A 13,733-nucleotide genomic window follows, 5' to 3' on the forward strand; every position below is an offset into this window, starting at 1 on the left:
GTTGTCATACTAGTGTAGTATTCTTTCCTTTGGGCAATTAACTACTGGCCTAATAAATGGCAGTGCCAGCAGGCTTGTAATTTAAGTCTTGGAATCTGTGCACAGAGGAATTTTTTGGCTGCTGTTAATGGATGGATGTCTATTAGAGTTGAAAATACTGCTTGTTCACAGCCTTTCCAAAAACAGGGTGGCAAAACAAGGAGACTTAACATCCTAGCTCAGGAAAAAAACAAGTTGTACATTGGCAGTGGATGAAGATTCTCCTTTTATTTTAAATCCTCTGTAAAATCAGAGCAATGGGTCAATTCCAGCATTCAGCCTATTTAATTAGCGATTTCAGAGTAATCATGGTAATGAGCCAAGTCGGCAAAGATGTCATTGGGGTTCTTGCAGTTCAGGTTGCAGAAGCAAGCATTGATCCACATGATTTTCCAGGAAAACTCAGCTCCATCTGGGCACTGGAACCTCACTTCAATAGTCTTGGACTTGTAGGGTGTGCAGCACCTATTGTCTGTGCAGACACCACAGTACTTGGGTCTATATGGACTTTTGCTCACACATCCTGAGATGGTGTAGTTCATTGGTTCGTTGGCCCTGTAGACAGCCAAGCACTTCTTCCCAGGCTAAATCAGAACAGAAAAGAGACAGGTTAATGTATCTTGCTGACACAAGTAGGACATACAAACCACCTTCCCCATATTTACAGGGTTTTGAAGCTGTTAGGAAGCATTTTACAGCCCTGATCTAGAAGCTGTGGCAGTTTTACACCCTTAGACATATGAGTCTAAAAGCTGCAAGTAGGGTACTTGCAGATACAGCTCGTAGCCGTGACCAGCAGTGCATCACTGCTCTTCCACTAGCTGAGTCCCAGGTCTGTCTGAACAGTGAGCACAGTGGACTTGGTTTGCCTTCCCTTGCAAGGACCCTTTGGCTGAAAGTAAAGCTCTCAGGAGGTGGTTTTCACACCAGCATGTGGAAGCACAGGGGGGACTTGGTTTTGACCTCTTTGCAGCACAGTAAGCCCATATAGAAGTGCAGCCTTCAGACGCCTGAATGCTACCAAAACAAAGGCTAACCCCGTGTCCAGACAAAGCTCCAGGGCTGTGCATAGGAGCAGTCCCCACCTTAATGTGTTTGGTGATATCCACCTCGCAGGGCCGCATGTTGCACAAGCGGCTTTCCTTCAGGAGCCGGCACTGGTCGTTGTCATTGGAAATCCTGGTGGAAATGCCCAGCCCGCAGGTCTTTGAGCAGGGACTCCAGGGGGAGGTGTGCACGATGCAGTTCTTCTGCCAGGCTTCATCCTCTCCCTCGTACGCTGCAGGGACCAGATTAACCCCATGTTATTCAGCCGCAGCAGCTTTCCATATTAAACCCCCTCTCCTCAGCTCATTACACATTCAGGCCACTAACCCAAACAATGAAATCACAGCAGAGTGGCTCAGCATTCCCGTGAACCCTCTCATCCCACCCCCTTTGCTGCTGACCTACTTTGTGTCAGACCCTCCGGTGCTGTGAGCGCTTGGGGCCAGGGCTCATTTCTTTATCTCCCTTTGCAGCCTCACACAAGGGGGTCCTTGTCTGGGACCCCCAGGTGCTGCCACAATGCAAACAATTACAGCCAGTGCAGAAAAGGGATGGAGGTTTATTTCTGAGCCCATTCAATTGATTCTGTAACAGAAAGTGGTCAACAGCCTGCTGGATGGCCGAGGGGCTTGGGAAGCAGCCACTGCCTTTCACTAGGAGGAAGAGCAGCTTGAATAGCTCTCAGAGGGCTCAGCAGCCACTTGAAGAAGGGGTGGGCTCTGTTTTGAAAGCAGCTGACAACCCCAGTTCAGGTTCCTTCACAGCCTCAGCCAAGGTCCCCACTGGTCTTTGACTCACAGTACAGCCCACAGGCAAAGCTCTGATAGAAACTGCTGCGCTGAGCTCTCTCACTATTAGATTTATTAGTCTATTAGTTATTGTGTTCAATGTAGTAATTGCTAGCCTTGCTTTTATAAGGATTCTACTTATGAGAGAAAAGATCAGGCAAAGAAAGCTGTGTTATGCCCATTTTGGGACACAGGCCATGAAGACAAGGCTAATTTCAGTAGTAGATGTTTTGAATTTGGACCTACTGTTCAAAGCTACCATGGACAGAAGTGAGGGTGAAACTCTAAAGGGTTTAACCCACAAAATGGAAACTGAGGCTTTGTTTTGTGCAGCAGAAATACAGATCAAGGACTGGAAAGAAAACCTTTATCAGGAAGGAACCAAAATCCTGGTTTACAGCAAGCATTCCATGTGTCCTTGAGCTCTGCTTTTGTGAGATAGTCTAAAATATGGAGCTAATGTGGCTAATGTCACTACATTGCACCACAGGGTGTCATGAGGATAAATTTAACACGTATGGCAGGGTAAGTCCATCTTAAGCCTTTGAGACAAGAGGGAAACAGTGAGCTGCATGATCCTCACTATGAATGTGAGTGTGAAGAAAGAAGATACCTTATGTGATACATAATATAGTTCAATAATGTCAGAATTCAGTTAAATCAATCCAGAATTGCGAATGGCAGTGAAACTTCCACAGTAGATGTTTTCAAGGTGTTACGTAAGTTTGGGACTAGTAAAATACAGGGGCTTTAAAATGACAGAATCCCAAACTGGTTTGGCTCGGAAGAGACCTTAAAGCTCATGCAGTTCCAACACCCTGCCATGGGCAGGGGCACGTTCCACTAGACCAGGCTGCCCAAAGCCCTATCCAATGTGGTTTTGAATGTTTTGAGGGATGTAAGAGCCACAGCTTCTCTGGGTAACCTGTGCAGCATCTCAGCACCCTCACAGGGAAGAATTCTTCCTTATATCCAGTCTATAACCCAGACAGAAAGCCTCAGTCCCAAATTAAACTGAACCCATTCTGTTTTCCAGAGGGCCCAGACTGAATACAAACTGGTGATGGAAAAAAGACTTGTGACATCTTCCAAGTACCAGCAGATGTGTGCTTCAGAGGGGACTTTCTTACACAAGCATGCTTGGTGAATCTCACATTGCTGCTAAGCAGTTCAAGCACATCACTGTGTTTCACATGTCCTCTCCTTCACCACATGCTGCATAGGAGTCTCTGTGTCTCATTCACACAAAGACCAGCTGCCTGCCGGTACAAGCTGATACTTTGGTTTTAGACTGACTTCCAGTTGCCCACTGACAGAGAAGTCCACTTCAGTCCCACCATACCTGCGGAAGAGATGTGGCGTGGAGATGTCTTCCTGATTTTCTTGGAGTCATCACAAATCCACTGCTCGCAGCACTTCCCTGCTAACTTAATCAGCTTTGGGTTTGGGCACCAGACAAGGGGAGGACGTGAGTTTGTGCACATGGGAATACAGCCCACAGCCCCATTAATGCACGTGCAGTTGTATTTGCAGTTGGGTTGAAACGTGTCCCCATTGTTATACCTGACTCCGTTGAGGACACATCCTACACCAACAATCTCTGAAAGGAAAGAAGAAGAGAGAAAGACACACAGCACACTGTTAGAATAATGCTGGTGACAAACAGTGCTGATGTGCTTCTTTACCAAGCTGTTCCTTGGGCTAATGGAGCAAACATGGAGACATGGCTGTGGGATGATGCCGTCAGTGTGATGCTCAGCCAAATGTGGTTACACCGTCTAGGAAAGAGTTTTCATTCTGAATCACAGCAAAAAAGGAAGAATCTTTTAATGCTTCATAGAGAAAAGAAGTTAGAAAATAAAACAAGTTTTATCCATAAATAGTCACTTAAAAATCATTCTGTAGCCTGCTGGTAAAAGAAAGAGCAATAAAAGTAATTAAATAGGTATTGAGTGAAATCTAATGTTTTCAGGGATATATGAGAGGACCACATGGAGTTGCAAATATGACTCAGCTCTTCACAACACCTTCTGAAGCAACAGCAGGAGAGCACCCAAGCGAAGGAGTGCTTAAAATGGCACTGGTATCCTATATTTAGGCAACTTCAGTTTATCACAGAACAGTTTTCTTGGAAAATGAAGTAACACATTATAAGGCCACAAAAATTAGTATTTTATGAATATTTTAAAATATAATCTCAAAAAAAATGATTCTATGATTTTGTAATTTTATGATTCTATGATGTGAAAGTGCAGATTGAGAATCCTTCCAGGCCAAACTGGGGAAGCTGGGGATCAACCTTCTTACAGCACAGTGCTGTTGTCACAGAACATACTGAATGCCTGTCATGTGTGTGAGCTTCATGGCAGCTGACATGACTGAAACTTCTGTAAGATTAAGGCTCAGACCTCAATTTGTCACCAAGAAAATTTGCTAGGCGATGATTCAACCCCAACCCTATTGGACAGGATACCACATGCTGTATTTCTCAGGGATCCACTATTGGGAATAAACCAGAAGTGCCCTTACTGTAGACATCCACACTGCTTGTCTTTAAAGACAACTGTATATCTACACTTCTTTCATGCCCAAGCCACTACAGCACCTTTTACTATTGCAGGGAGTATAAAATCATCTAAATCTGAAGACCTTCAGGTGCTGGTTCATCATTGCTCTTGGCTGCAGCCAACTCAAAGAGCACAAATTCAGATGTCATTTCTCATCCAGCCAACTGCCCTGAAATGAAGACAGCTACAAGGAAATGGAAGGTGGTGAACAGAAGAGCTGATGAACGTACAGTCAAGTATCTAATGAGATAAATCTCAGCCACTGCTCAAACTGAGATGCCAGTGCGTGTCTAAGTCAAAAATATATGTACATCACTTACGTGCACATACTCCTATTTCGTACCTAGGTCTGTCTCCACTGTAGTCACAGTACAAGCCCCTGTGGAAGTCACAAGTGTCGGCCTCAGTGCATCTCTCTCCACGCTGCTTGGCACACGTCTTGCAGCAGTCACAGCCATCTGTGACCAGGCTGATGCCCACCGAGCACCGAGGTGGGGACTTCGGACATTCACATGGCCACTTACAGTACTGAGTCCGCGTGTAGGTCTCTGTTGTGGTGGGGGTCATGGTGGTGGTGATCTGGGCAATGGCCTACAAACAAAGAAACACAGCTTGGAGAGTGTTCCAGAGAAAAGGGGCTTGCAAAGCCTTTGGTGACTAGTCCTCAATTACAATACCCTTAGGTCTGCAAGGAAACCAAGGGGTAAATGTCAAAGAGACACAGAAAGGGAGCCGTCACTGCTGTCTTGTATCCCTCAGATACCAGCTCAGGGCAAATGCTCTGCAGCTTAGAGGACTAGTATCTAAACTGCATAGCTCCACGCTGCAGTACCCAGCCTTTTCCAGACCTCTCCTCCATAAACAAAGGTCTCTCTCCATAAGCAAACATGTCAAACCCTCCTTCTGATACATGAGAAGAAGGTGTGGTTTGTCACCAGCTCTGGCAAAGGATTGTGCCACCTATAGCTTGTCCCTGTTGATTGAGAGATGGCTCTAGGGCCTCTCTTGGCTGCTTAAAGGCTTCCACATGCATCAGTCACTGGTGGAGATAAAGGTCATTGTGTTACAGTGGAAAGCTCATGTGGGCCTGTTTGGCCTCATCTTCTTCAGGTTTATCCATATTTGTGTGGGTCTTGAATCCAAACCACAGGATCCCATATATCCATGAGGGTACCAGGAACAGACCTGTGAGTCCACCATCCTCATAAACAGCCACTCATGGGCATTTGTGTTGCACAGATGATCTGAAACCCACAGACCTAGCACTCCATCATGGATGTCCTGAGGATGTCTTAGTCACTTCCTCTCTTCTTCCGATACTCCTAATAGCACAACAACTGCTGCCTTACAATGTCCTAGTCCTTTGACTTGAGCAGAGATGAGGTTAAGGGAAGGAAAAGAACCTCTGAATCCAAAATCTGGATGTCTGTGAGAACCATACTTTACAAGTTCACCCACCTTGATCTGAAAAATAGTTTGCTTATCTATCTCCATCCCTATAACACAGCACACATGCTGTTCAGCTCCCTGACATTGCCCCAGTCCTAAGCAATGAAACCACAGTATGGCTATAACAATTAAAATTAATTAACTAATTCATAACTCAATTAATTAATTAAAGTCATGTATTTCCTCTAAGCACTCTGACAACCACCCTTATCCAACCTTCACAGTGTCCAGACTACCATATTCAGCAGAACCACTCTCTGTGCACCCTAAAGTAGTCATGAGACTCTAGGATTTGTGATGGGCTCTTCCAGGTCTCACTGGAGTTCCCATGATATTTCCCTGGCCCACAGAGTCAAACAACTTGAATATTTCCGCAGTGATTTTCCACCTCTGCCTTTTGGCACGTGCTTTTGTCCTACATGGAGCCACTGTGGGAACTCTAAGTTGGATGAGTGCAGCTGAAGCTTCATAATGTCAGTGTTTCTCCCATTAGCCATGCGCAAATATTTGCCAGCATGGTGAGAAAGGAAGGAGATCTTTTATGGGGAGGATACTGCCAAGTTTCCACTTCCTGATCTCCATTTCCTTGGCAAGCAAGGAAAAAAAACCCCACAAGTTTATTAAAAATCTGATAATCAGATAAAAAATCTGATCAAAGTAAATCAAGGTATAAAAGGGATTTCATGTAACAAAGTGATGCTACTCCAACAGACACGCTCAGGTCACTATTACTGAGATAATGGAGAGCTGCAGTAACTTAGCTCATAGAAACCCACAGAAGTCAGAGTTTCATTGCCTTCTGCACTCTCCAGTACCTGCAGAGCAAACTCTGGATGACACTTAACAGCACCAGCCATGCTTGTGATTCTGGAAGGGTGGAAATCAGCCCAGTGACAAAGCAAAAAGGTGCCTTTTCTACCAGGATTATTGCATGGAAAACTGGAGCTGCACATGGGAGTCAAGCAGGGCTCAGAACGTCAGGTACAGAAACAAACATGGTTATTTATGGACTATCAAAAGCAGCCGGAGCATGACCCTGCTTGGGCATATGAGGTCCAGAAGACCTTTATTGTGACAGGAAGTGAGGGCTGAAATAGCGTGTAGCTTTACAAAGTTCAGACAAGGAAAGTCAAGGACTAGAAATTACTAAGGCAATTCCACTCATTCATAGAATCATAGAGTGGTTTTGGTTGGAAGTGACCTTAAAGATCATCCAGTTCCAGCCCCCTACCATGGGCAGGGACACCTTCCACTAGAGCAGGTTGCTCAAAGCCCCATCTAACCTGGTTTTGAATGTTTCCAGGGATGGGGCACAACTTCCATGGGCAACCTGTTCGAGTGCCTCACTACCCTCATGGTAAAGAATTTCTTCCTTATATATAATCTAAATTTCCCCTTTTTCAATTTAAAGCAATTCTCCCTTGCCCTATTACTACATATGCTTGTACAAAAACCCTCTCCAGCTTTCATGTAGTCCTTCATAGGTGCTGGAATGCTGCTTTCCTCCAGGCTGAACAAACCCAACCCTCTCAGCCTGTCTTCACAGGACAGCTGCACCAGCCCTCAGACCATCATTGTGACCTCCTCTGGACTCACTCCAACAAGTCCACCTCCTTCTCATGCTGCATCCTCAGAGCTCAACACAGTGCTGCAGGTGAGGTCTCACAAAGACAGAGTAGAGGGGCAGGACCACCTTTGACCTGCTGGTCATGCTCCTTTTGCCGCAGCCCAGGATACGGTTGGCTCTCTGGGTTGCAAGTGCACATTTGTGGGTCATGTTGAGCTTCCTGACAGTCATTCCTGGCTAGCTTGTACTGCACTATATATTCCCCAGTGTTTTGTCTTCTTTACAGTTTCAGATGTCTCAAACAAAAGGCTTTCCATGAACAAAATGCCTTGACTCAAGGCTTTATGGGTTAATGCATCCCCAGGCACTGCAGTCCCACAGCTGATGAGACGAATACCCCTGCAAAGCCCTTTTACTGTCTTCTGCAGCATCCTTGTTAAAAGACACAGATTTTATTAAAGTGTATTTCTAAACCTGATGATATTGCTTTATCTGAAGGTGTATTTAAGCATCTTAGTAATTTGTTACCCTCTATACAGAACACTAAATTGTTAATACATTGATAACTACTGCCAAATAGGCAGTGTTTGCTCTGGGCATAGTTCCCAATTCCATTAAGACCCCCTTTACAAACAGTTGGCTTTAAAGTTGGCTTAAAATCACCTCTAAAGTCATGTTTAAACTAAAACATACCAGTATAATTTACTCCACTTTAAGCCTCTTTGATGCTGCCAAAGTTGTTAAAAGAGGAACATTCAAATCAATGAAAAGCCCTGGCCTTTTAACAGCAGCATTTCTCGTTCCACTAGCAATAATTTGAATAGGTGCAATAATCTGTCACTTGAGAAGAGAGGCCTCTTCAAGTGCAATAAACCTATTTACTTTGTTGCTGATCATTAAAAAAAGTGCTTAATAATCAAATCCAGGTACACAGATAAAATTCACACAGCTATTTAAAGAGCCCATTGCTATGGCCCAACCCTGTAAGTAAATCCCTTCACAGTCCCTTATTTCTATTGTCAACATGAGCAAGCAAACAGCTTCTACCCTGTGTAGATATGAAAGTGTGAACCAACACATGTAGCAAAGAGGAACCTTGCTAGTCCTGTGGTTTTAGTTAATATGTGAAGGACTGGGGATGAGTTCTTGTAAAGCACTGGGTAGCTGGGAGCCATGTGGTTCTTGTGATAGACATGAATTTAGAGTAAACTATTTAACAGCGCTTCCTCTAGGTCTAAAGCCTGAGCTGGATAGAGAGGTTTCTCAAGTGTCCTTTTAGTTACTAACTGTTGTAATTCCTGATATGCCAGCTGAAGGATCCAGTGGTATATCTAAGACAGCCACAGGAAGGACACATGGTGTGGGCTGCATGAGCATCTTCAATTAATCAGTGCGGACAGGCATCAAAATACTGTGACTTTGCAAATAGGAAAGGCATGGAGAGGTGGATGTGACACCGTGTCCTAGACTCCACTGCAACCCAACCAAAACCCAGCCTTTGAAAACTGCTGTCCATTGGATACTAGAAAAAGTCTACAACCTGAGCAGCTTCCAAGCACAGCTCCTCTCCCCTCCTAAGTCCCTCAGAGCTTTGCTATGGGAGAAACAATTCTGTAGGTTTAGAAGATTCTTGGCTTTTCCTTTTCCATGGTCAGCTTTCACAGCTGGAATATCTAAATTCCTTTAGAAAAGTAACAGCCCTACTACCTCAATGTCCCATAACATTCTGAGATATAGACACTTCCTTATGAATAGGTATGATGGTTAAGACATCATGAGTAATGCTTTATAAATACCACAACAAAACCAACTCTTTTGGCTATCAACAGGAAATCACACTATAATGATCTTCATCAATGGACATCCTTACCTGGAAGCAAAGAAACAAAAAACCATCAAGTAATTTAAGGTTTCAGGAACCATGACTTTACGATGAATGTAACATGTAGGACAGTGGGTTTGTTAAGCAATCCAAAATGAGAATGAAGGGAAACTTAAGACCAAAAAGCACAATGATGGAGACTCGACAAGTTTATTTCAAAATGGTAGAAACACAAAAGAATGTGCCTGCTAATAAATTAGGTTTTCCAGGTACTTATATTTAACTTGTTTTCTATCACTCCTCTTCCATCTTGTGGTCTGCAGATTTGTTTTCTTGAATGCTAAAGAGAATATATTCCACCACAATTAAATAATGGGTTTGTAATTTTGCTGCTTTTGGAAGTACAAGTCCATTCTCATTAAAACATGATGAAGCCTTTCTCACCCTGCCATGGTTGATAACTCTTTATTAAAGTCGCTCCTGATTTATGCTTGGCAAGCTCCAAAATGGCTTTCTTTTTGCATCTGCAGAGAGTATTATTTCACTAGGAACAATTCCCATCTGATTTCTGTGTTCACATCCAAGAAGACGGAAGGAGAAAATAAAAACATTACTTACTGCATGCCATGACTACAAAATCAGTGTTTTAATGGCCATGAGGCTTACTATTCAAGTCTTAAAGATACAAAATTCATAGGACCATTCAGTAGAATGTTCTACCTACTGGCAAAGTATAGTTTCAATTTGTTGGAAAATACTGTAATTGTAAGTTTGTTTTGGTTTTGGAAACTAGAAAGACCAAGCTATGGTGTTGAAGGTGTGTCTACAGTCCAAATTGCAAGCCAGCCAGATATATAGCAGCACTTCTACATAATGCATTAGGAAACCTCGAACTTTGCCTTTAAGCAGCAAAGCCCAAAATGCATTGAAATACATTCCTTTGCTTCCAGTTTTTGCAGGTGTTTAAAAATATATCCATGTATACTGATTCCACTGCAGTACTGCATGATCTTACTGTTACAGATTTTGTCTTCCATATATTTTTCTCACCATGATGAACTGAGTGAAGGTAGGGAGCAGCTATCTATGCTCTTCACCTTCAGTTTATTGATGTGAAAAACATCCAGAAAGGACTGTGAGTTCTTAATTAAACTCCTCTGGCTATTAGCAGAGATGGTGGAATGAACAGGAGAAGTTGGGAGATAGAGGTCTGCTCAAACCGTAGGACCTCATCACCTCCTTGGTGGTAATTTGCTCTAAAAGGAGGACTTTTGAGCTCACTCATAGCTGCACAAGCTGTTTTGCAGGGCACATGCCATTGGGTGGACTACGTTTAATTTTTGACAGTCTAACACATGAAAGTAATATTTTTAACCTGTATTTCTGATACTGACTTTCTGAGCAAATGCCAGCTGTTATTGACGGGGGATATGATGGGATCTGGATTATCCGCTATCTTCCATCTCTGACACATTCACAAAGCAAAATCATCAGTGAAGAAAATTTGTTAAAATATTCCATGTGATCAAATCCGATGATTTGCAGACTGACCCAAGCATCCTTATTGGTGGGAGTGCATGCACCGAGGCCTTAAATCATCATCAAACCATAGAATCACAGAATGGTTTGGGTTGGAAAGGACCTTAATAAGACACCTCCCACTAAACCATGTCACCCAAGGCTCTGTCCAACCTGGCCTTGAACACTGCCAGGGATGGAGCATTTATCACTTCTCTGGGCAACCAGCCTGTCACTGTTTAGAAACACCTCCAGATGTTTTAGTTTGGCTGTCCTAAACATGGACGCTGAGGTTAAAAACACAGCTTTACGTGGACCTGTAGGGATGCATCTCCCAGGGAAAGACTGCATTCGCGTCTCTCAGCCAGACGACACATCTGCTTTCTCCTGGTTCCACCTACTGGCTGAAGGATGTAGACAGCACAAGCAGAAATGCCAGTAGAGCCGACAGCACGTACCACCCTAAATGTTCCCATTAACCAAAATGATCTGAAAAGGCAGCCCAGGAGATTCACCTCCACATTCACAGAGCTGCAAACATCCTAATACTAACCTGACACAGCACAGTTCCGAGGGGAACACAGAGCCTAGAGCATAATAAGGAAGTAAAAAATGAGAAGACAAAATGAAATCTAAATAATCTATTAAATAAAGCCACATAACCTTCCATCCCTCAGCTGCGCCTCAGGGCAAGCATAGAGATTGCTAAGCTTCACCTGAGAACAGAGGTTAACAACTCCTCATGTATGTCAGAGGGATGGGCACATTAGCAATGATAAACAGGACCTGGCTTACATCAGTGTGCTTAAACCAGGTCCTCATAGTTGAAGTTTGTTTCTTGATCTTGCTTCATTGGAACTTCTGAGCTGAATATTGCTGAATATTTGCATTATTATTACACCCAGAGCAGATGGGTTGCCAAAGAGCCAGTTCTTACAGCGAGATCAGCAGTAATCACAGTACCATCAGGGCTTCTTTGCTGTCGTACTCTTGCTGCAAATCCCTGACTCCCCATGACTGTTCATAAACTATCACAAGGAAACACTAGTAAAAAGTGAGCTAGCATCAGGACAGAGATATAAATCAAATCGTGCCTGGTAAGAGGAAAATATGGTTATTTGGGGCTCAGCTTCCCCAGAGTATGCGAGAGCTGCTAGATACCTCATTAAAATTGATCCTAGACATGAAACCTTCAGAACATACTGTAAAATATCAGACTCTGAACCCAGAAAATATAAGATAGCTTTATAGATGTCAAGTGCCAGTTGGATTTATTCTTGCTGTGCACTGCAGGCTGAGCAGAATGGAACGTTCTACATGAAGCATAACATCCAACAGCCCAAGAAAATAAAATACCCACAGTGAGTCAAGCATTAATATTTCTGTGGATATATGAGTGATGAACGAACAGCTTCCCATAACTTTATTTTGGGAAATGGGACTGTGGGAAGAATGTAAGCAGATGTTTGGAATAGTCTTTTCTAACTCAGTTTAAACAATTATAAAGATTACATACATTCCCCTTTTTGCCAAAGATTTGCTTGCATTGGCAGACTCAGTGTGGCCTCACATTTTCTTTACAGCTTTCAGAGTGAAAGAACTTCCCTGTTAGAAAGAAACCTGACGTTTCAGAAGTGTTGCCCCAGTAAAAGCAGCACTTGCTTAGAATAGGGTGACCTAAAACTGTTTGGACATCATTAACAAATTCACACTGCCACCACAGATTCCACTAATCGGGATATTAAACAGCATAATTCCTGTGCTCTAAGAACATTTTAATGTCTTGCTCTGCACATGTTGTTTGTGCAGTTAGTGAGCTCATCCCACGAAACCAGCTTGAACTAGAGTCTGAAAAGTAACAGAGAACATCTGGAGGAGCAATGAGAAAGGCCTCCAGAAGGGACAAGCAGACAGACTTTGAGTTTAGGAAAGTGGAAAGTGCATCTGGACTATCCCAGGTCATGGTCATAGAGTTACAAACCACCTCAAACCTGTACAGAACAAGATGTTGACATATGAACCACAAGCTGAGTTATAAAAGAAGTATCACAGATCCAGCTCCCAGTCTGCTTTGGCAGAGGTTTTACTTTGCAAGAACTCATGATCTGCAACTGCTCATCTCCTCTTTTCCAGTCATGGCCTTGAAATCAAAAGGAGGATGACATTAAGGTCCTTTCCAACCCTAACTATTCTATGATACAAGATTCTATCCTCTTACTGCCTTGGGGGACAGCCTGTCCCAACCGGGTCAAAAGAAGTAAAGTAAGAAAATTGAAAAGCTTCACTTCTTTGGTTGTTTGATTTTATTTCTTTGCTTGGTTGCTTGTTTATTCACATCAAGAAGAGCACAGAGGACATAACATTTTTCAAAATTATCTTGGTTTTCATGATTTTTCTAATCAAAATATAAATTTGCTTTTTCAAGTATCAAGAGTTTTCTGTTCCTGTTCCAGTGTGGAGCATTTTGACTTAAAACAACCTTTCATTTTAAAATGTCATAATTATTTAAACTCTCAAATCTGAAACAGTTTGCTCTACTTGACCTAATATATGTCCTACCCTAGAGTTGCTGATGGACTTATACATCCCTATGTCCTTTAAGCAGCCACCTTCCTCCCATGGGACTGAGATGGTCAGAGACCTAAAGGTTACCCCCCAGGAGAAGATACTGAGGGAGCTGGGCTTGGGTAGTCTGTCAAAGAGGTTAATGGTTGGTCTAGTACTATCTCAGTGGTAGCAGACAGTGTACTAATGGGCAGCAGCCACAAGACGCAGTTGAGGATGTTTAGTTGGAACACAAGGAAGGCAACTTCTTCACCAACAGAGCAGTGCAGCACTGGGACAGGTCACCCAGGGATGCTCTGAGTTCTCCATCCTCAGCTGTTGGATTAAAGACCTCCAGAGGGCACTGACAAGCAGTGTTTCTGGCAGCCTCT

General features: G+C 43.3%; 1 protein-coding gene across 2 annotated transcripts in view; it reads right to left on the reverse strand.

The window, feature by feature from the left end:
• Window positions 1-252: 252 nt before the first annotated feature.
• The window catches only part of CCN4 (cellular communication network factor 4), a 32,342-nt gene continuing 18,861 nt past the window's right edge, over window positions 253-13,733 (reverse strand). The window contains exons 2-5 of one of the 2 annotated variants that reach the window (XM_005143815.3): window positions 4,762-5,032; window positions 3,217-3,474; window positions 1,125-1,318; window positions 253-623 (exon numbers count right to left, since the gene is read on the reverse strand). In XM_005143815.3, coding sequence (XP_005143872.2) covers window positions 324-623; window positions 1,125-1,318; window positions 3,217-3,474; window positions 4,762-5,032 — 1,023 coding nt within the window. In that variant the 3' untranslated portion in view covers window positions 253-323. Of the gene's footprint in view, window positions 624-1,124; window positions 1,319-3,216; window positions 3,475-4,761; window positions 5,033-13,733 lie in introns of those variants that run through there. The other variant, XM_034069870.1, reaches the window with a different exon arrangement.

The sequence above is a fragment of the Melopsittacus undulatus genome, chromosome 1 (assembly GCF_012275295.1).
Source record: "Melopsittacus undulatus isolate bMelUnd1 chromosome 1, bMelUnd1.mat.Z, whole genome shotgun sequence".
NCBI classification, from domain to species: Eukaryota; Metazoa; Chordata; class Aves; order Psittaciformes; family Psittaculidae; genus Melopsittacus; species Melopsittacus undulatus.